The sequence below is a fragment of the Syngnathus typhle genome, linkage group LG4, assembly GCF_033458585.1.
Source record: "Syngnathus typhle isolate RoL2023-S1 ecotype Sweden linkage group LG4, RoL_Styp_1.0, whole genome shotgun sequence".
Lineage (NCBI taxonomy): Eukaryota > Metazoa > Chordata > Actinopteri > Syngnathiformes > Syngnathidae > Syngnathus > Syngnathus typhle.
This window is the reverse complement of record NC_083741.1, coordinates 13,560,147-13,583,228: the sequence shown is the minus strand read 5'-3', so window position 1 is coordinate 13,583,228 and position 23,082 is coordinate 13,560,147. Positions and strand designations below refer to the sequence as shown.

General features: G+C 41.8%; 1 protein-coding gene across 2 annotated transcripts; it reads left to right on the top strand.

Moving 5' to 3' along the window:
- The first annotated feature begins 26 nt into the window (after window positions 1-26).
- dennd5a (DENN/MADD domain containing 5A) lies at window positions 27-23,042 on the top strand. Of its 2 annotated transcripts, XM_061276945.1 has the most exons (24): window positions 27-274; window positions 7,482-7,553; window positions 8,354-8,463; window positions 8,527-9,202; window positions 12,304-12,491; window positions 13,348-13,659; window positions 14,438-14,653; window positions 14,749-14,983; window positions 15,302-15,452; window positions 15,535-15,628; window positions 15,798-15,902; window positions 16,843-16,974; window positions 17,084-17,236; window positions 17,359-17,446; window positions 17,519-17,606; window positions 18,876-19,004; window positions 19,870-19,991; window positions 20,069-20,214; window positions 20,462-20,580; window positions 20,664-20,845; window positions 20,952-21,034; window positions 21,282-21,405; window positions 21,492-21,660; window positions 21,863-23,042. In XM_061276945.1, exons 1-24 carry the CDS (start codon window positions 175-177, stop codon window positions 22,044-22,046), a joined length of 3,978 nt encoding a protein of 1,325 aa, XP_061132929.1. In that variant the 5' UTR covers window positions 27-174; the 3' UTR covers window positions 22,047-23,042. The 2 variants fall into 2 exon arrangements, with proteins under 2 accessions (XP_061132929.1, XP_061132928.1); XM_061276944.1 differs by lacking the exon at window positions 15,798-15,902 and having other exon boundaries at window positions 28-274.
- The last annotated feature ends 40 nt before the right edge of the window (window positions 23,043-23,082 follow it).

The following is a 23,082-nucleotide window of genomic DNA, read 5'->3' as shown; positions in this document are numbered from 1 at the left end:
TGGGCTAAATGAGTGATTAGGTGAATGTTGTGATTTTCTGGCTTCTATAGAGTCGAGCTGTGCGTACCAGGTTGCATACAAGGCATCTGTGATGGCAGACTCAAATCACTTCTCCGCTTGCACCTAATATGCTCCCTGTCGCGAGGATTAGGGAGCCACCGGACCAGTCTCAAAATGACCACCGGGATCAGCCCCGTCTTCCGTCGGTTCGCAGATTATTTCGTGATCTGCGGACTGGACACCGAAAGCGGGCTGGAACCAGACGAACTCTCCGGTAAGCACATTAGCATCGAGGACATTTTCTTTGGGCCGATGCTGCCTGGATCTCAGAAGGAAAGTCAAAGAATACTACTCGGTCAGCCCAGAGCGTTGTAAAACAAATTTGATCACTCTTTAATATTTTCTCCTCCTCGAACCCAGCGTGTGTAATGTAGCGTATGTGTTGTTGACGTTAAAACTAGGCCTGGCTCTGGTCCTTTTCCTGCCTTGTTTGTTTGCAATGCTCGGCACAGAGCGAGGGATTACGGACTTGTTATGTACATTTCCATTTCAAAGCGTCAAAATGTCTTTATGTCAAAACCATTCGGATCCGTTATGTACGCACCGTTACATAATATTTAGTCTGTAATATGAAATGGAGAAGAAGATGACAGTCTTAATTAGATGAAAACAATAAGCAAACATATTGATGTCCTTCCCATTATTAAGTGTGTAATCAGTCAGAAACACTTTGAAACGTGCTCAGTCTTTTCCAGAACACAGTAATCCTGGATAGTGGATATAATAACATCAGTCTCTTTAATAATACATCTATTTCTAGCATCATTCACCACGCATGGGGTTTTCTCTGAATGTTTTTTCCGATGAGCAACAAGGAAAACTGATTTCAATCTTGTAAACTTCATGAGTCAATTCCTCTATTAGCCCAAAAGATGATGACAGTTTTTCTTTGTGTTTGTGTCAATGATCTGGTCAGTTTATTTTAATAGCAGCAGTTCAACCTGATAAGGGGTTGGCCAAAGTACAAAGCATCATGCTGGAGTATGTTGTACGTATTACGAGAAAAATGTCTACTCATACATCATATGAATATTCAATTACAGTTAAGATACGTAGAAGTAGAAAAATGTAAACGCAACACTTTGGCTCCCATTTTTCCTGAGCTGAGTTCTATTTAATAGTTTTTTGTTACTGCTTCGAAGTAGGAAGCATAAAGCGGAGGCACGGCAGAAAAGCAGCCAAGCTCCACTTCAATGTCGTCAACGTGTGGAAGTCAATAAAGGAGTAAGGACTGTTCATCTTTCCTCGGCCATTAAAAGGTGTTTGGCTGACTCTCATCATTAACACTTGGACCCATGACACATTGAGAAGGCGTGCACCCTAATTTTGCAACTGTAGGTTTGATGCCGATAACGTGACGTTGTTGTAGGCAATTTTATTAAGTTGAACATGCCACAGGAAAGCACAAAGTTTACCATAAACAAGAAACTCCTATTTGATTCCCTGCAAACCGTGCTGTCAATTCTGGTGTACCCAATTGGGCTTGAGTAATGATTCATGGCCTTCTCATCGAATTAATGCTGCTTAGTGAGAAGAGGTGATGTTACCGTAATTTGTCTTGAAGACCTTTCAGGTTGGATTCATGCAACGTAGTACGAGTGACACAGTTCTATTGTTTTCCTCCCATTTGGCAAAATTTGGATATGTCGGCGTTAGAGGAAAAAGCATGGACCTCGCTATCTTGCGATCAAAGTGAGGCTTCTTTCAAATTTGGATAAATATCTGCGTTGAATCAGAACTTCCAGTGTGACAGGCTGGAAATTCTTTTTTAGTAAGAGCACATTAGATGTCATTTCAGTACAGCAGTATTTTGACTTACAAATGACCCAACTTACAATGTCTTGAGTTGTAATTAAAAAGCAAAAAGTTCTTTGGCTAGACGGTGCTAGCAAACTTCAAAACCAGCAGGAGTTGGGCTGTGATAGTGAACCATTTTTCAAAAAAGCCAAGTGCTTCAATTCAAGCTTATTATTGCCCGTCGTTACTAATACAATTATCTTTATTTAATTGTTATTAGTGTATGTGGTTGTTTTTTTTTACTTACTATAGACCCCATTACAATTGTGTGAGGGGGGGTGATGAGGATATTGATCGGATTTTATTCTCTTCATTTCAAAAGAGTTTATTTGATGTCCACTGTTTTGAGTTAGGCGCCACTGCATGTCGATCGAACACACCACTGTGTGTGCCGATCAATGATGTAGCGTACATAAACACCACAAATGTCAGCGGTAAATCTAAACTACAGCAAAGGTATGGGCCCATTAAATATCATCTGAATAATGTACAAGAGACGTAGGTGCATATCTCATTAAATAAGGAAATGTGTCAAAGTTACCTTCATTTAAATCGATCTGTACAGGATGCTTTTTTTTTTTAATTATGACCATGGACTCTATACCGAGAGTCAACAATTGAAAAAGATTCAGTCTTGTTATCTCAAACGCCGAGTCCAATAAGACCGTGAACGGCGTGTTGAGTCAGTGCGTCGGAGTTCAAAGTCTTGGTGAAAGTGTTTCTTCCGAAGCAATATCGCTTAACCCCAAACAGTTGGTTTTCAACCACTCACACCATCCTCAATAGACACACTTCCTGTTGCCACTTCTACAATGAGTTTCCTCTTTGAATTCATGTAAATAAAAAAAATAAAAAATAAATTAAAAAAAAAAGAACACTTTCTAGCTACTCTGGTCTCATCTGCATTGAAACCTGCATTACCTGAGACCATTGTCGAGGCCTTTTGAACACGCAGCGGGTGCATTTCAAAGTGCCGAGCTTGCATTTGCAGTCTGTTGAAATGCTGGCGTGTGATTGCCATTTGTGTTTTCATTATGTAGCTGTGCTTGAGGGCAAGAAATATCAACTCCAGATTCTTTATATGGAGAGACAGGAAGGCTGATTTGAGAAAATAGAAAGAGGGGTATACCTGGCTGCAGATTTGATTTTAAAATACAAATAAGGTTTTGCTGGTGAACTATGTTATGCACACATAAGAGTGTGATCTGGGGTTCTCATCACTTACGTTGCCCTACTTACTGCATGCCAAAAACAGGTGGCTTACGCTTGTCAATTCTTTCACTTTGAGTCGAAAGGAGGAAATGGTGTGGAAAGTCCTGTTAGTTGCTATCTAACCGAAACCTCCCACAGGTACTCAGCTGGGTTAGAGCATCACATTTGATGCATTTGATTTGCATTTCAAAACAGTTCTCAAAGTGAAAGTTTTAAAATACCACAGAGTTTCTTCTTTTCTCATGTACGGACGGGAACAAGGCACAGTTGGTAGTAAAACACATTTTCTCGAACGTGTTGGGGAGATTTTGTGACGGACTAATGAGACCAAGGCTAACATTTTTACTATGAAAATGAATTGAAATTTTAATCATTAATTCGATTTTGGTTTCTCTCGATCTTGAAAACGCTATTATGGAAGAAGAAAACAATGTGCAGAACGGCGTGCTGGAGGCACTTGACGTAGTGGCAGATGCGTGCTGTCTCCTATTTGCATAAGATTGAATGTGATTGATTAAATAATGATTTGATTCAATTAATCTTCCAAACAGCTTAACCTCAAGAGCCGATCAGTTAATTCTGAATTCTTAATTCAGAGCCACTTCACTAGGTGTAAGAGGGTGTGCACACTTGTGCAACTACATTAATACAGTTTTTTTAGGGGGGGAGTTCTCCTTTTTATATCACATAAACCTAGCCTTTGAACAATGGTGTGTATTTTTTCACATGTGCACAGTACATGGATTTAATATACAGTAAAACAAAAAGAAGTGACCAGAGTGTTCTTTCTGGCGCACGATGACCTTGATTAGCATATGTATCACCCTGCTGGCTCACAGGCTTAACACTGAAAAATGGGGCGCTCAGGGACATAAGTGTGTTCAAACGCAGGCACTGCTCATTCAAATGCTAAATAACCTTTAGAATTTCACAGACAAATCTCCCCACCCAGTCCTCCTCAGCAAACAAATGAGCAGAGGACTAGAAAGCTAACATGGGATTTCATATTTATATATATATTTTTTTTAAATACCTCAAAATCCACTGAGTGCTGTATAGTTTAGAATTCATGTCACATAGTTTGTTTCGTACATGCTTGTGGGGAAGATTTATAGTAAGTGTTGAGTAAAGGGCAGGCAGTGATTGGACACCTTTTCTCAACGTGCATTTATCGTTTCTTATTCAGGGCTCGAAACTAACGATTGCCCGATTGCCCGGGGCAAGTAGCGATGGCAGACGGGCAAGTAGAATTTTTTCCTCACTTGCCCGAACTTGCCCTGCCATAATACCATGTTTTCAAGCTGTAAAAAGACGATTTTGTGCATAATTTCTCGCAACTTCTGCCGCTTCTGGTCCGACATTTTGTTTTCTAGGGAGCGGTTAGTTTCTCGTGTAAGTCTGCAATACATTGATAACGGCAAAGCGCTTCGTAATTAAATGCATGCTCTCTCACCCGTCCCTGGCTCTTCTGCGCCTGCGCACCAGCAGAGCTTGTTTCCGGTTGGCGGATACGAAGGCATATGAAGGCAAAACTTATAGTGTTGTCTTTTTTATTGCAAAAATGTGTCGGGCAAGTAAAAATCCACTCCAAAAAAATTCGGGCAAGTAAAATTTTGTTTCGGGCAAGTAAAATTTTCTCCAACTTGCCCGAGGGCAACTTGGGCAAAAAATAAGCTTCGAGCCCTGTTATTACAGCCCGATCATGTAGGCCCCTTAGGTTTTGTTCAAAGTCGCAAAACGTCAAAAGACATTGACACTTGCAAACAGTTTTTGGAGTCACAAAGAAATTTTGAACAAAAGCATCCATCTTATGTCGAGTGAATGTTCTTTAATAAAACTTGTTAGTATGTTTTTGTTTTGGGGTGGTGATTAGCTGTAGAATTTGGTGAGCTGTTTTGAGTCCCTTGTTGCAATGGACAAAATTTGAAATATTATTAGTATTTCCTCGAATACCAAAAAATGTGTACTCCAGGCAGATGAATGTTATGTGGGCAGAAAGAAGTCTTGATTGAATACACTGCTCAAGTCGCAAATGTTGGAGGATGCCACATCATGAGGGTGCACTTATTCAAAGAGTGGGTGGTTCCTGGATTATGGATGGTGTGAAACTGAGAACATGGTGATGCTTTACTCCCACCAGTACATCCTGCCATTGTCATCAATATATTTATTTACAAATGTTAATGTCGTGAAGATCGTTGCGAACTCTGACCCCAGGGTGAATCGCGACGAAGACTCAAACCCAACCTCAAATTATTGACCTAATGTGCACCTGCCAGATTACTCAACACCAAACCTCTGGTTGATTTTGTGGTCTGTAATCACTTGAGTTTGTATTTTTGCATAACATTGTGGAAATAAGTACACAGTAAACGGAAACCGAGAGTTTCAGACAGGTGACACCTGTGCAGTCTTCTATGAATAAATGAAAACAGAAGCTCGGCGACAGTGTGTGTCATGTTTCAACAAGTACCTTGTCAGAGGGAAGTTTGTGAACATCACTATTTGCTCATAACCACCTGCTTTGTGTTTACTTATGAATGTGATTTTTTTTTTTATCGTGCAACTATACATTTCTGCCAGTGTGTGCTTTGATTACTTCCCTTTTTTTTTTTTTTTACAGTGTGTAGCATACACTGAGGCTGTGAGAACAGATATTGCTTTTCATTATATAATGGCAAATTTGAATGTTTGGTCCATGTGGCCAATGGAGAGGTGAAACCCCCCCCAACAGATTAATTCTCTTAATCCTAAAGAGCTAAGGTTAAGAGTTAGTATAATGAATCAATCGCGAGTATCCCCTCACTCCTTCCTCTTTCCGCTCAACATTTCTTGCACTGCAGCACTGAAAGAAGATTAGACAGTGGGCGTAATCCCACACACACTTCTCTATGCGGTGTCACCTAGTGGTCAGAATAACTGCAAGATTTCTGTCCATTTAGGATTAGAAAACAAGGAATAAATCCAATCACAAGGGTTAACTCCACAGATTGGTCATCCCCTTGTGCTTGTGTCATTGGTGATTGGAATGCGGGTGGATTACGAGTCCAGAATGCGTCAATACTGCATTGGCCAAAGTGTGTGTGTATTTCAAATCCAGTTTCAGCATGCAACAAATTAAGACAAAAACATTAAGTGTAGTTGATTAATTTCCTAAATTCAAAATAGTTTGCATTGACATTGGTTTTTATAAATTTTATATAATTTATAATTCAAATCAATACACCTTAATCCCAATGGGTCAAATTCCGCCCTAATCCTAAATCGACAAATAAAGGTAGAATTGAAAAAAAATGGCTGTTTTGGTGATCAGTGAACATTTATTGCACTGTTCATAAGGGTTGTTTGTTTCTTTAGGGATAAGAGAACCAATTGCTGCTATAAATGTGCAGTGGTGAATGTAGGAAGTTGGAGTTTTATAAAAAATGTATTTGCATAAGCAACTTTTGCGGAAATCCCAATGGTTTCATCTGAAACGGCAAATATTGTGCATGGAGGGGCGAAAAGCTTTGACTCGCTCCAGTGAGACTTGTTTTTATTTTTCTGTTCAGATAACCTCACTCAGGTCCAACTGCTCCAGGGCTGGTTATACAAGATCCATTCACGAAAGTCAAAGCCTTGACTGGATGCCCATATTCGTGACAGTTCTCTCCACCTTGACATGTTTTAGCTTGAGGTCACAGTGACTAAAATAGCCTTGCCAATGTTACATCATTTCTCAACAAATACGTGTGCAATGCGTTCGACCGTCTTTATTCAGGGAATTCAATCTCGTGGTACACAGAAAAACACTATGAAACAAATGCATACAGGGTGTCCAAAAGTCCTTATCCACAAAATCAATTTTTGGTTATTGATTATCATAATGTTATGCTTGAAGCTTTTGAACAACCTGACATTATCATTTCTCAAAACATCCACTGAATCAAGCTTTTGTTCCATTGCAATCCAATGGAAATGTTTTTTGGGGTTTTGCCTGAATGTCTGCTGTAGTTGTTTGGTGTTTTCATCAGGGGTTTCTCTAAATATGCTATGGATAGTTTAAATTGAAGTATGTCGCTTCTCAAACCGGCGCTGTATCGGACAGAAGAGAGCGCTTGTCAGGCGTCAAATTTGCAACGCTGCTGTCAATTGGTGAGTCATGGCCACCCACCAGAAAAATATATGCAACAAAAAAAAACAACTGCAAATACTAAGCTGTCACACACCGATGGCCACATGTCATATCGGAAATTAAAAAAAGGTACTATATTATCATATAATGTATATGTGCACGAATTGAAATGAAAACATTACCAGGTTGTCGCCACCCTAAAAACAATCTGGATGAAAAGCTCACGTCTGTGAGAAGTGATGTCCTCCATTTTCGCCACCAGGCTTGTAATGATATTTTTGTTTTATTTGCTGTGTAGCTTTATGCCAGTATATAGAAGCTACTAAATTCAGAGATGGGGCCAGAGGAAATTTGGCAGGGGCAAATGAAGGTAACCCTCCCACCACACACACTCCTTCCCCATTTTAACCTTTGCTAAGCTTTAACCCCTCGACCTGTAACCCGGTTACTTCGTTAGACCCTCTTTTGTTTCTTTTCTTTTTTTTTTTTCCCCCCTTTTGGTATGTTATTTTCAAAGGTTTGGGGGATTTGCCCTTTTTTTTTTTCGCACACCCTTGAGTTCCGTTTTCTTCTCCTGGCTTGTCCTTCCTCCCTCTTCCTCACGTCCCCAAGCGGCGGCTGAACAATGAGCTTATGTTTGAAAATCACTGCTCTTGTTTCCTGTGCGGGCTCGCGCACTCACTGCACTCATTGCGCTCACTCACTGGTGAATCCAGTGCTGCCTGCGCTGGTATTGCCTGGTCAATGTTTACTCTCCCCCTCCAACTCTGAATGAACGTTTCAGTACTGCCTTGGTGTGTGCATCACTTTTGCTTCATTCCAGGTTCAAATCAAACTCAATTTGAGCTTTTCTTGACGGAGTGTTTTGTGTGTTTCTATGTATTGCCATTAAAGCTGCCGGGAAGCATTCATTTGACGATTTTACCCGGTGAACATCATCGGGTGGACCTATCTGGCTTTTTTTTTGGAAAGCGGAGAATGCGGATGGCAGCTTTATATGATGCAATACATTCTTCCTCTGTAGGCCAATTTGCTGACTGACTCTCTCCCCTCTACAGTTGCGCCTGCTACTGATCAACCACTTCCTGTGCACCTCTGCCTATTATTTAGTGCTGAGTCTTTCTCTCCTTTTTATTCTCACTTCCTGTTTTTTCCGGCTTGCTTTTTCAGGTGAGAATTTTGAGCAGAGTCCCCTACGGAGAACCTTTAAATCCAAAGTTCTTGCACATTACCCGGACAATGTTGAGTGGAATCCGTTTGACCAGGATGCAGTTGGCATGGTAAGATCACAAATCAACCAAAAGCTTCTCGTGGGTTTTATAGATTTCTCTGTCCTCTTGCAGCTCTGTATGCCAAAAGGTCTGGCCTTCAGGACGCAGGTGGATTCCCGGGAGCCGCACTTCCACTCGTTCATCATCACCAGGGAAGACGGCTCTCGGACGTACGGATTCGCTCTGACCTTCTTCGAGGAGGTGACCAGTAAGCAAATCTGCAGCGCCATGCAGACGCTTTACCACATGCACAACGCAGAGCAGTACGACATCTTGCATACCCCAACCTCCCCTCGTGGACCCGAGGAGCAACGTCTCCACCCTCGGCCCATCCTTCACGCCGCACCGGCCATCTCTCGCCTGCAACGTTTCAATTCGTATGACATCAGTCGAGACACGCTCTTCGTGTCAAAGTGCATTTGCTTGATAACGCCCATGGCTTTTGCCCAAGCGTGCCAGAAGGTGCTGCAGCAACTTTACCAAGCCGTCAGCGCTCCCCACCCCCCGCCTCTCCCTCTGGAGAGCTACGTCTTCAACATCCTCTATGAGGTACCCCTGCCACCTTCCGGGCGATCCCTAAAGTTCTCAGGCGTCTACGGTCCTGTGGTGTGCCAGAGGCCGAGCACATCTGAACTGCCGCTTTTTGACTTTGCCATTGGCGAAGTGTTTGACCTGTTGGGGGTGGAGAACGTTCTTCAGTTGTTCACCTGCGCCCTGCTCGAGATGCAGATTCTGCTCTACTCACAGCGTAAGTAATTCAGCGGCTGTATGTGCACTCTCTCAGGCTTTCTTCCAGCGTAACGTCACGTGTGACTAATGTCCGACGCACTCAACAGCCGCACTAGGCACTTTGATATAATCAGATGAGATCACATAGAGCTGTATCAGAGATTTAGTACTTTATGATTCCGTTGTGCCTTGAGATTTGAGTTGAATTATTTCGCTAGTTACTCAAGTCTAAACGGTTGTATTGTAAATCATCTGTCCCCATTGAATCAAAGGGAAATGTATTTAATCGGTTCTGGACTGTCTTCCCCCAAAGCAAGAAAATGTTTGTAATGTGTGGCCTTATCGCAAATTTTGGCCCGTAATTCAATGCAAAAAAACCCAAAACAAAACAACCTAGCGACATCTCGTATCCTGCGAACCTGCAAGTCTGGTCGCACATATCTCAAGGCACCACCGTATTAGCATAGCTTTGCATAAAATATAGGTTAGTCTCATTCAGATGATAAAACTTTGCGCCACTGCCAACGAGAACCACAATAACAAACACTGTTAATTGAATACCGAACTGACAGAGTCTCTGAATGGAGCAGCTGCGAAGATTATTTTTTTACAGTGTACTTACCATTTTAATTTGAAGAAAATATCATTAACTGTGATTTTGTTTTAACCTTTTTTGCAGCCTTAATGTTTTTCACACTTTATACGGCTAAGATGATTTTTTGTTTTATTGCTATTACCAGCCAACAGTGACTGCGGGTTAACAGAATATCTGAGAAAAAGTAAGCTGAACCCCCCCCAAAAAATAAGTATTGTTAACAAGGTTTAAAGCCATTCAAATGGCCTATTAAGTGTTGTTAAGCCAATTATCAACAATTTCTAAAGCATAATGGTGGTAGTCTTTCATTGACACTGTGAGAGGTAATGATTGACAGTGTGGTTGTATTTTTTTTATTTATTTATTTTCTATATGTGAGATGGTGTAAAATTTTACTGTCAAAAAGAAAGACCCGAGGCGCTTGCAAATCTTTGATATACATGTTGGTACTATTGTGGGTTCTGGTTACATAATATACTAAGTGTCCATTCAAGTAATGCAGTTTGAGCTTGTATAATACTGAGACCATGGGCCTTTTTAGTCTGAGGTTACGTGATGACACTGCATGTGTGTGCTTAAAAAACGTCTTAGTACATTTTTTTTATCTCATAAACTTTGTCGGTGGGTAGTTTTCTCTTGCAAGAGTAAATTAATGACTTGCTGAGCAAAGAAAGCCTTTACAGAGTCTGTGCTCGGTGTGCAGTGGTGTTTAGATCCATTACAATAGTAAGAGGAGGGCAAACGGTTTATAAAACACCATGAGCCGGATGAGAAGCGTTAAAGGGGCAAGCTGTGGTGTTGCTAGGCAACCTGTAGACAGGGAGGATAGCCAGGATGGAGGATGATTATCATTGGTTTGAGGTGACATCATGCCCTCTCTCCCATGAGAGAGCCGCAGTATATGTGGACTGGCACGGAGGGAAGGGCTGCGCATCAACGTACTGTACATACACGCTGATGAGATGGATGATTACAGCAAAACAAGGATATTAGGATTCATAACTAGTTAAAATGTTGTGGTCAGCATCTTTCTCGTGATCCGTTTACTCAATTACTGTGGATGCATTGTCCTTTGTCGGTCATGTGTCAGGCATTGTGCTGTGTCGCAGTTGTCACATTATTGCTTATTTCTGCTTTTTTTTTTTTTTTTTTTTAGCCAAAAAGAGAGTGATGGGGAAACTCTGCGAGAAATTAATACCAACGATACTTTTTCTATTTCGTATCAGGTACAGATGTGATGCCATCAGCATTTGACAACTTTGGCGTTACAGTTTAGTTGCAAGCAATTCCAATTGACCTTGGGGCAGCAGCGCAAGAAGGTGGCAAAAAGTGTTTCGGTTCTGTTTACTGTAGATTTCATTTTACTATTGTATTAACGCGGGTTGATGGCTTAAAGCTTCTCAAACCGGGACTAAATTGAATATCTTTTGTCTTTTCAGGCAGGCATTTTGCAATGCTGCTTAAATGTCGATTGGGCTAGAAAATTACACGATGCCAATGAGTGACAGACATAAAAGCCCCCGCGACACGGCGAAACCCGATTTGACACCACAGCTTCTGACAAACTTAAATGACATATGATTCAATGTTTTTTTTATTTTTTATAAAGGTTTTCTCAGTTTTACATACATCCTTTTATGACGTAACTGTATGGGTTGTCCCCACAATTTAATCGGGACAACCCTGAAAGAATACCCACTCATAAAATTTCCAGGTTGACACATCAAGAAAATAAAACGTACGGGGGAAGGACATGCGTTGGTAGAACTGCGCCGTGTCATACCGAGAGTTGATTCTACGATTTCGCCCCTGCCTTGTGACTTGATAGAATCTCTAGTAGGTTCGTCAAAACTGAGCATGATTGTATTGGATTGCGCAATTGTGTGGCCGATGAGTTTGCGTCTTGCAAATAACACTTAGCGCATTTAGCACGGGAGGTGAGATGGTTCTTGTCATTGAGGCCTCGTCAAAAGAGAAAGGGGGGGGGGCGTCATATTAGTATTCTAGTCTCCCTCCGAGAGTAGAATCTGGTTTTGAAGTAGCAGTCCTGTCTTGTGTACTGCCAGCACATGACCAAATGAAGGAAGGGTACAAAGTCTGGCACCATAAGAGGAAAAGCAGCGCTGCGGAGTAGCTGTCAACGGGACAGAGCAGGAATGTCAATGAGCGGGACCGCACGCGGATTTATATGTGGACCACTTCACTGGAGTGAAACCATGAATTTAAAGCAGTGCTGATGTGTGAAGTCACGAAAAGGGAATTTGTCATGAGCTTAGAGGGTCAGCTGAATTTGGCTGTCACACTTCAGAGACTGGGAACTCCCAAGGACACTAGCCCTGGAGAAAACTAATTCAGCATCTGACCTTCGGGTTTCCCCCCCCCCCCATGTTAATCAATAAAACTGCTTCTACCAAGAAGACATTCATGAACATTTGATGAAGGACGATTCTCACTCGGGTTGCCATTCTAGTGACACAAATGACAAATTGTTTCTCATTCTTCTGTTTTTTTTCTGCGTCAAACAGATTACCAAAGGCTGATGACAGTTGCAGAGAGCATCACAGCCTTAATGTTCCCCTTCCAGTGGCAACACGTGTATGTTCCCATTCTCCCCGCTTCTCTCCTCCACTTCCTCGACGCCCCCGTTCCATATCTCATGGGCCTGCATTCTAACGGACAAGATGACCGCACCAAACTAGAGCTGCCACAGGAGGTACAGCCTCACACCACACCCCATTGCTGTATGCCCGTGTCACTCTGGTGGTCAGAACCATACAAAGCCAGCTTGGATCAGCTTTGCATAACCCATGACTGCATATCTCATAATCATGTGTGATGTGTGACATAACATGACCGCATCAGCGTCCACTCTGATTGTGTCCACTTGTTCCAGCAGTCCTCATGCATAGCCTTGACTTTAGTTGTGTGACTAACTCAATGGATGTGATAGGAGATTTTGTCCCACACGTCATCTCAGCACAGTGTTAAAAATGCAGTGTTGCTTGCTTGACCTGTCTGTGCAAAAACTGTTTATTTTTCTTTTGTGGAAAAAGAACTGCGGTGCCATTTTTTATTTTTGCGTCTCCTGTAGATTGATAGCAATACTTTTGCTCTGCTAGTAAAATCAAATCAGAAAGCAAACCCTAAAAAAATGATGTCCTACCTCTGATTTAAATTAATCTCAAGACTTCCCGCCCCTAAAGTGTTTATTAATAAACTGCACAGTCAATGCGCAAGTTACATTGTAACATCACATTATAGGCTCTTTGCTTTACAAGCAGTGGTATGAAAGTTTCATCCTTCACATTCCTGCCTGTTGAGCTCTTGAAAAATTCCTCCAGATGTTTATTTATCCCTTGGGCTTTCGCTTTAAAACATGCAGAGTGCTCTCAGTCAACCGGGGTATTTTTAAGGTCAGCTATTGCTCTTAGCATTGTTTCCCCAATCTATTGTCCTACTTGTTTTATCCCACATGAAGGAACGACTATATTTTCACTTGGATTCAGATAGTGACTGACATTTCTGTACCTGTGATCAGCATATCTTTTTTGCATCCTGTGTCTCTGCAGGCCAACCTATGTTTTGTGGACATCGACAACCATTTTATAGAACTTCCAGAAGAGTTGCCACAGTTTCCCAACAAGCTCGAGTTCATACAAGAGATCTCCGAGGTGCTCATGTCTTTTGGCCTGACGCCGGAGGGAAACATCCACTCAACTGACACCCAGGTGAAACTGAAAGGCTTGAGATCGGCTGACGCGGTCTCCGACAAACGCAACGGTAACCTGGCGTCGCCTCTCAACTCCTACCTGCTGAGGGAGAACGTGACCATCGCCAGACTACAGGCTCTGGTCAAGCGGACCGGCGTCAGTTTGGAAAAGGTTGGACATTATCTTTTGAAGCGCTAAAGCAAAGCGATCACATTAGTATGGTTTATTATATTTATTTATATTTAATGACATTCAAGCTATTGTATCTAAAAGAAATAATGTAAAGTCCTTGAATAATAATAGGTCTTTTCTATCATACTAGAATGTCAAATTTGTCATAACTATGCTCCGTTCAGAACATATCTAGACTAGTAAAGATGTTTTTCACGTTTAATATGAATTTAGTATCTGCATTACTGGTATAGGTGAGTTACTAAATAAACGTACTGCAGTAACCGTGGCTAAGCACAAGAGGTTGCCCTTTACACACTTCATGTTACAGATTAAACTTCTGATGAAGCGTTACCTTCATGGAAGAGTTTCCAATGCAATCATTAAGTGTTACTTGTTGTATTGTATTTATTTGTAATAAAACAGGTGTCCATGGAAATGCCAGGTGCAAAAAATATATATATTTAGGATGTTATCTATTAGGTGAATGGACCACAATGTTTTTCCCCCAGAATTCTGCGTAATGCTTATATTTGGATCTTTGTCCATATTAATCATCTTTTGTTTGAAATAATTCATGTAAAGGTAAATAGAAGTCTCTTGTGGCGTAAAGGATAACCCAGGCAGCTTTGTCAGCTCATTTTCAATAGACAGTCATATCTTCACTGAAGCTCAAGTACTTAGTGCTGAGTGCTCTGCTGTTTTTACATCTTTTAATTGTTTTTGAGAATTTCACTGCAGTTGATCTGCTTCTCACACATGCATGTGTGCACATCAGCTGGAGGTGAGAGAGGACACTGGCGGCAATAAAGACGCACGATTTCATTGTGATGAAGAGGAGCTCAAGATGCACCAGCTCAACATCCACGTGCGCGAGGTCTTTGCCAACCGCTTCACGCAGATGTTTGCTGACTACGAGGTGTTTGTTATCCAGCCGAACCAAGATAAGGAGTCCTGGTTCACCAATCGAGACCAGATGCAGAACTTTGATAAGGTGAGCTGTTGCAGATTTTTTTTTCTCAAGGACAATAAATGTATAGTGAACTCCTGCTTTATCGCGGTGCATCGTTTGTGCTCCTGTTTTTGTAGGCCTCCTTCCTGTCCGACCAGCCGGAGCCCTACCTACCTTTTCTGTCTCGTTTCCTGGAGACGCAGATGTTTGCCTCCTTCATCGACAGCAAGATCCTCTGCCATGATGACGAGGAGAAGGAGCACACACTGAGGGTGTTTGACACCCGTGTCGATAAGGTCCGCATGCTGAACGTCCGCACACCCACCCTGCGCACCTCTATGTACCAGAAGTGTACAAACATTGAAGAGGCGGGTAAGTTTGAACGGGGCTGGAAAGTTTGCACAAGTGGTTGAGTTAGGGGATTTAACAAATTATCCAAATTGGCAATTGAGGTTGATAAATACAGACATTTGGTTTGGTCTGTTTTGATGAATTGATTAATCATAACTAATTGATAACAAAATAAGCAATGATTAATATAACCATTCAATCAAGGGACAACCTTCAATTAGGTAAATTCCCAATTTTCTCCCAGATACTACTATGAAATCCCATAAATTGTCATGGAACGTTTCCAATGTTTTGCCACCTTATTTAGAGGAAATGATGAGCTGATTTTTTTCCTCACAGAGAAGGCCATTGAAATGAGAGTGATGAAGATCGACCACACAGCCCTACATCCCCACCTCCTGGACATGAAGATCGGCCAGGGCCGTTACGAGCAAGGATTCTTCCCGCGACTGCAGTCTGCTGTGCTCTCCTCTGGGCCCACCAGCAACAAGTGACTGCTTTGCATCACCCGCATGTTCAACCGATGCTTCCCTCCTCTTCGCTTGCCATTTATGCCATGTTTTATGTTCCAGGTGGGCTAAGAGAAGCGCTCCTGCCCAGTGGAGGCGGCGGGACCGCCAGAAGCAGCACGCCGAACACCTTTATTTAGATAACGACCAGAGAGAGGTTAGTGTTCCGCTTGTGTGTTCTGCGCACCTACGGCTTCAACTTTGCATTCTCTCTGCATGATTCTTTTACTTTGGCTTCTTCATATTTTTGTTCTGTCTTTTCATAGTCTCTCTCTAGTCACCATGTCTTTTTCTCTTTGTTTGCACTCATGCTTGCACACTCTCAGCATGTCGAGTGTTTGTTTCCGGAGCTGCAGCTCCTGCTGTTTCTTGACCACTACTGGCACTTGCAGTCCTTCAAGCCCTGTCTAAAGTCGGTGTCTGTGGATGTGGTATGTGCTGGCCTTTGCTGAGGCCTTCATGCTCGGACCGCATGAGCTGCTCATGTTATCTTTCCCCATCTCCCCAAAATGATTTCAAGTGATGATTTTTTTTTCACATCCCATTAATTGGCACCAGTGCAATCCTTACAAAGCAATTTGTAGTCTTATGAATGTGGATTGTCCAGATAGAATGATGCTGAGAATTTTCTCAACGGCCACCTCAATAGGTACAACGTCCAATGTGGTCCTTTTTTTGTGAAGGATAATAATCCTCCGTTTTGGAAAACACTACTTCCGAGGTATACTATATTGAAACAATGAATTTGTATCCCAATAGAAAATGACATTTAGATATTTCTCCTCTTTTATACATTAAATATGACAAGATAGTTAACGGTTTGTAACCTGATTCAAACATTTAGTTTGGGTTAACAAATGTTCTCGTTACATGTGTACAGAATCCTGACTTAAAAGCAACGGTTAGTCAGATACTCAAAACGGAGGCAAAGTTTTCTTTTATCAGAAAACTGAACAAAGAAAATTACATGTGTATTTAACCAAGCACCACCTAACCTTGTCTGACAAAAATCTGATAGCTGAATGCTAATGCACTGTGTAAAATGCCATTGATGGGCTAACAAAAGTAACATTGATGAGGCAGACACAATATAACAATACTCAGGCACATTTTCTTTCATTATCTGCAAAAACAACCGACATTATTGCAGCTTACTGAGTATTGTGATCGTCCTTGTGTATACTACAATAATTCAGACTGGTGTTTTTCCCCCCCTCCCTAAAGGGTGGCATTTTTTTCCCCCCATTTTCTTGTTAATGTTTGAAGGTGGGATGACAGCTCTTTGTTGTGTGTAATGACAGATCGTGTCATTTAAAGGTGACTCAGACAGTTTCATTTTTAGTTGTTGAAAGTAGTCTTATTTTTCAACAGAAATACATCCAAGAAGCACGGAACTTGGGCACCACCATCAGACAGCCCAAACTGTCCAACCTGTCACCTTCTGTCATCGCTCAGACCAACTGGAAGTTTGTCGAGGGGTTACTAAAAGAGTGCCGGATCAAGGTTTGCTCATGTCACTGTTTACTTTTCTGATTGCCATTGTAGCAAAAAATAAATTCTCAAGTAAAAATACCCTCCCGCCATCGGTCTTAATACGTGCTTTTAAATGCAGACCAAACGCATGCTTGTTGAGAAGATGGGTCGAGAGGCAGTGGAGTTGGGTCATGTTGAGGTCAGCATCACTGGTGTGGAAGAGAACACTCTGATTGCCAGTCTGTGTGACTTGTTGGAGAGGATCTGGAGCCACGGGCTGCAGGTTAAACAGGTCAGGCAAACGACATATTTCGTATTTACCAGGCTGCTCGGCACAGCGCTCAATTCGGTCCCCGCAGGTGTTGAAAGCAGAATACTTGATACCATTTCCCTCTCTCCTGTTTTCTATTTCAGGGTAAGTCTGCTCTCTGGTCGCATTTGCTCCATTACCAGGAAAGCAAAGAAAAGAAAAGTGCAACCCCGGCTGGTTTGGAACCTCCAGGTAGAGACAATCTTGACATATACACGAAAACAAAGAAGACATACAAACATAACATGAATATTTCTGTCCCAGGTTTTATTCACGACACTGAAAGACGGAAATCAGATGGTGGTGGATCTGCCATGCCCCCCCTTAAGGTGTCCCTGATCCAGGATATGAGGTGAGGAAGAAGACTTTAGTGAAGAACAATAGGGTTCATTTTTTACTTAAACAGAATCTGACTTGATCTCTGCAAAGTTTGAAATACAGTCCAGTTGTACCTTGACGGAGACTAACCGGCCAAGTTCCTGACGTCACTCATTAACCCGTGTCCCTGAAAGACACACAATGTTACAGTTGTTACTTTCACTTTACACTTTATGAAAACATTTTTTTCCCATTTTACATCGTTTTTATATAATGCAGTGCATTTTCTTCATTAAATACGAACAAAGATAAAATTATAACAAAAACACTGGGTCATCCAAATTGCATTTCAACTCTTTTTCAATGTGGAAGTGGTTAAGTAACAAACGATGTGTGTGTTTTAACTCCTTAAATTTGATGCTATGAAATTAGAAACTTAACAGGTGAATTTGTTTCTGTTTGTTGTGTCTATACATGTATGTGTTTGCAAGTGTGATGATACTCATACTTTGGCTGCAGAATTGTCACCAGGAGGCATCTGCATTTGAGTTGCACCAAGAAGTGTGTGTGCGTGTGTATTGGTACATAACATTACTTCCAGCCTAATTAACACACACGCCCGCAAGGTTAAGTCAGTTCACACACACACACCCTACACCCCAAAGTCAGTGTTGACAATACCAAAACAATCATTAATCCTTTAGCACATTTTAATAATTCTTCCCTTTATCATAACATGGAGTTGATATTTATGCACAGCAGATTGATAGATAATGTTTAAGTAAATATAGCCAATATACCACTGTAATATTTGACTGTCATATAAATGTTACTTCCGTCGCCATGGAGATGCCGTGCCGAGAAAGTGGGTTACTCACTGGATGTGAAGGGTGGAGACATGGGGAAGGGTGGGGGAGCTGTCGAAGGCAGAGGAGAGCAGACACGCTTATGGCACAGGTGGAGTGGAAGAGAATCTGTCTGGACATTCCAGTCATGATAGTGGCTTGCAGCAATGACACAAACAAATGTCGACTGATACAGTTCCATTGCAGAGGAATCTTCTTTAGTCACAACAGACTTAAAAAACTATAAAGGAATTTAACGAAAGCTAAAATCTTCATCCATTAATGGACAATGCACTGCCCTAAAAGAAAACGAAAAATTTCGCGAATGCTGAATCGCAAATATGTTTTAATTGACTGTATTTGTTTAATGTTGATAATAGATATGAGGTTACTATCATCTTAATATCTCCTTTTCTACAAGGATTTTGTAACATGATGAGTTTTTCTCCCCCGCCCAGACACATTCAAAATATAAGTGAGATCAAGACTGATGTGGGCAAGGCCAGAGCTTGGGTTCGTCTCTCCATGGAGAAGAAGCTGCTCTCCAGACATCTGAAGCAGCTGCTGTCCGATCTCGAGCTAACAAAGTGAGGGGAAAAAAACACCAAGGGCTACCTGCCCAGTGCAGTATTTTTCTGGCATTGAAATAGCAGATCCTACTTCATGTTTGTAAAAAAAAAAAAACCATCTTACTCCCAAGAAACCAAGATGTGAACCATTCATATATAATGAATTAACTCTCTGAAACTGCAAAACAACACACTGTAGTCTACCATTGCATGAATAATTCACAGCCACATCACTTCATAATAGATATGGCGGGTAGTGAACTAGGTCAGGTGGGTATCTGTCTGCCTTTCTGACCTCATGTCACTTTTGTACTTTCTAGGCAACAGTGGGGTTTTGTTTTCTGCCAGTTTGCTCAAAGTAAACTTTGGTAAATCAAATGGGATAAACTGTACATGTGATATTAGAGGTTACAACATTCCAGAAAATTTTAAATTTGGAGATATTCCATGAGAAATAACAGCAATAAACCAGCAATTTCCAGAATTAAAGTTTGCTTCTCGATAGACAATTTACAGAGAGGTCCGATTTTTATCCTTGACTCAGAAGGTCCCCGACTTGGGAGTGTTTTGCGTCACGAGCCATTAGTTAGTTGATTTACGTTTGTGCGACCATATGCTGCTTGAATGAGGTAAAACCTTTTTTTGTGCCACAGACCGGCTTCATGTAAAGAACGATATGTCTTATTTTGACAAGTAAGCACATGCACAAATGAAAAAAAGATCATTAAAAATGTAATTGACCATTACAGAAATTATTGTCGTAATTAGTGGGAGTCTGACAGTCGTTCATAACCTGCTCGAGTGTAAACCTTTCCACCTTTTTTTGTGATTTTACAATACATGCCCATCTGAGTATTTTTTTCCCCAACCCACCTTAATTTAGAAAACTATACAAGCGATACGCCTTCCTGCGCTGTGATGATGAGAAAGAGCAGTTTCTCTACCATCTGCTGTCATTCAACGCAGTGGACTACTTCTGTTTCACCAATGTGTTCACCACTATCAGTGAGTTTCCTTTATAAACTCTGGTTTGGTTTTGGTTCAGCTTGAAATTACTGACATTTGTCGCCTTTGCCTCCCAGTGATTCCCTATCACGTGGTGGTGGTTCCCAGTAAGAAGCTGGGTGGCTCCATGTTTACAGCCAATCCTTGGGTGTGCGTGTCAGGTGAACTGGCCGAAACGGGCGTCCTGCAGGTCCCCAGGAACACTCAGGAAATCACATTTGAGGTTTGTCTCGGATTTAAGTTTTATATGCTGACACCAATTCTTGAGAATAAATTTCCAACTCTTGAATTGGTAGGTTGGTAGTAACTGTTACATTTCCCTCCGTTTTTACATTTACTGTAATACCTTTGTGCACTAACTTGGGTCATATTATTCTAAAGAAACTGAAGTCATACTTGAATACATTGTTTGACTATTCACCTCATGTGTTGACCCAAAATTTGAAGAGAGCATATTTCTTCTCTTCCAGTGCCAGAACCTGGGGAAGCTGACCACAGTGCAGATGGGTCATGATAACACGGGTCTCTACGCAAAGTGGTTGGTGGAATGTGTTTTGGTCCGGAATGAGATCACGGGTCACACGTACAAGTAAGCTCAGCTTGTCAAGGAAAATTTGCCTTAACATTGCTTTGACCAAAAGTCCGAGGTAAACAATCGTGATTGCCGCACAGGTTTCCGTGCGGCCGGTGGCTGGGCAAGGGCGTGGACGATGGCAGCCTGGAGAGGATCCTCGTCGGGGAGCTGATGACGCCCAGCACGGAGAATGACGAAAGGTTGTATCGGACGCCGCCAATGCAGCAGTCGCCGGGGATGATGAGGAGATTTGTGACCATCTCACCAAATAGCAAGCCAAGTAAGAAACCGCTCCACACAACTTTACCAAACCTCAAACAATCAGGTCATATTTTTCCCTCCGTGTGACTTCACTCATCAGCCCTATCATCTTTCTCTTCTGGCAGAGCTAAACACAGGTCAGATCCAGGAGGGAGTGGGAGAAGCCATCAACGGCATTGTGAAGCACTTCCACAAACCCGAAAAGGAGGTGGGAGACAGTCGTCTAGACAAGCCTCATGGCCTTCCATTATTCATCGCTCGCCTTGAGAAGCAGCAGCCTCTTTGGCGATTCTCGAGCTGCTCCGTGGTCTCTTTCAGACTGTTAAAAACATATTAAAGTTTAAATAATATAGCTGTTTTGAATCCCACACGGTTCTTTTCTTAAATGCAATGCTCTTGTTAACATTGACTTGGCGGGAAATTGAAATCATATCTGTTGTTTCTGCTATTTACAGAGAGGCAGTTTGACGCTTCTCCTCTGTGGAGAGTTTGGTCTCGTCTGGGCTCTGGAGCAGGCTTTCCAGCATGGTTTTAAATCACCTCGACTCTTTAAAAATGTTTTCATCTGGGACTTCTTGGGTAAGAGCCACCATTTCCTCTAAATAACATATTTGTTCGACTGTGTATTTGACCTATTATTTTGTATCTTGGTGCGAATCAAACAGAAAAGGCACAAGTGTACTTTGAAAGCGCTGAGCAACGTGAGGTGAATCCGGATGAGAACTGGCAAAGCCGCGTGCGCCACTTCTGCCGCTTCATGCGCGCCATCAACAACACATCGAGAAACATTGGCAAGGATGGAAAGTTCCAGATGCTCATTTGTTTGGGTGCAAGGTAGGCAGGAAACGTTTATTTGTGGTAACCCCCCCCCCAAGAAAATTCTTCCTTAGAGAAGATTACATTAAACCTTCACTTTGAACATCAAGAGATGGTCTTGATTAAACAACATTTCCTGCTGTCCTTGGTTAAAATGTACTTTTACCTTTTAATATACATAGTAAAGGTGTTCAATCTGCTCTTTGTGTTTGTCTCTCAGGGACCATTTGCTACATCACTGGATTGCGCTTCTCGCAGACTGCCCAGTCACGGTGCAGATGTACGAGGACACTGCGCTGATCAAAGATCGCTCGCTGGTCAACTCTCTGATTCGAGTCCTTCAAACTCTGCAGGAGTTCAACATCACCCTGGAGGCCTCACTCATTAAAGGTGTCGGCATTTAAACCAAACCAGCTTCGCTCTGGTTGTACCGATGCAGGAACGGACGCTTAACAGGCGACATACTTTGGCTTATGTTCAAGATACTGTTACATATGCCATATATTGTATTAAGTGCAATGAGCCGTTTGAAATCTGTTGTTTTTATCTGCAAAATGTCATATTTGAAACATTTTCTTTTATCAACCATGTTTTCCATATTATTGGCAAATGACCTTGTGCTACGTTTTATGAAAAGTTTTAATATTTTCATCGTTGGAGTGAACTGCTGACTGACTATAGCTGTATTTAATGGGGGATGCGGGATTTAAAACCGTTAATATATTTTATCAGAGAGAAACAGTGTTATTTTGTAAAATCACTCAAGTTGCTTGCTCTGTTTTCCACTCTGATTCCAATGTCATAATACAGAGCTTAAAGCAAATGTAGAGGTATGCTTTATAAGTATGTATGTATATGATGAAGACTGGGAAGTTGAACTGTGGAACCTACAAAAGAAGATAAAGGCCACTTCAATTGCAGCCTTTTCTTGGGAAATGTATGCAGACCTTTTTTATGTGACATACCTTCGTACCTTTGTGCAGAAAAGGGATGCTCCATGCATGAAATAGACTCTATAACTAACGGAAGACACCAGAACGTCAGTGCGTTATTGGTTTGTGCTTCAATTCAACAGGAGACGTTTGGTCCCGATTCCCAATTTTCTGCACAATGACAGCCTTTATAAATAGCTCCCATCAGCCCATCTTCAACAGTCATCCAATCCCTGTCAGCAATTTGGAAGAAAATATCCTTGATCGCCTGCTACGCCTCTGCCGCCATTCATAACTGGAGCAAAAAATTCTTTTGTTGCCCTACACCTGATTTTCTTGTCATGGTATCTTGCTATGCAATTTCCACATCAGAAAATGTGCCCCCCTAACAAAGCCTGTGTCAGGGTCGCCTGAGGTCACCTCTCATTTAAACGTGTGTGTATAGAGTAAAGAGATTTAATAATTGAAGGACTCCTTTTTCTGTGCCAACAGTGTCTGGAATGAACTC

Bases quoted from the DNA above. Each gene is read 5' to 3' on its own strand.
- dennd5a (XM_061276945.1), top strand. From the start codon at position 175: ATGACCACCGGGATCAGCCCCGTCTTCCGTCGGTTCGCAGATTATTTC. The intron at 14,654-14,748 runs GTGAGCTGTTGC...CTGTTTTTGTAG, and splicing joins AGATGCAGAACTTTGATAAG to GCCTCCTTCCTGTCCGACCA. The intron at 15,903-16,842 runs GTATGTGCTGGC...ATTTTTCAACAG, and splicing joins AGTCGGTGTCTGTGGATGTG to AAATACATCCAAGAAGCACG.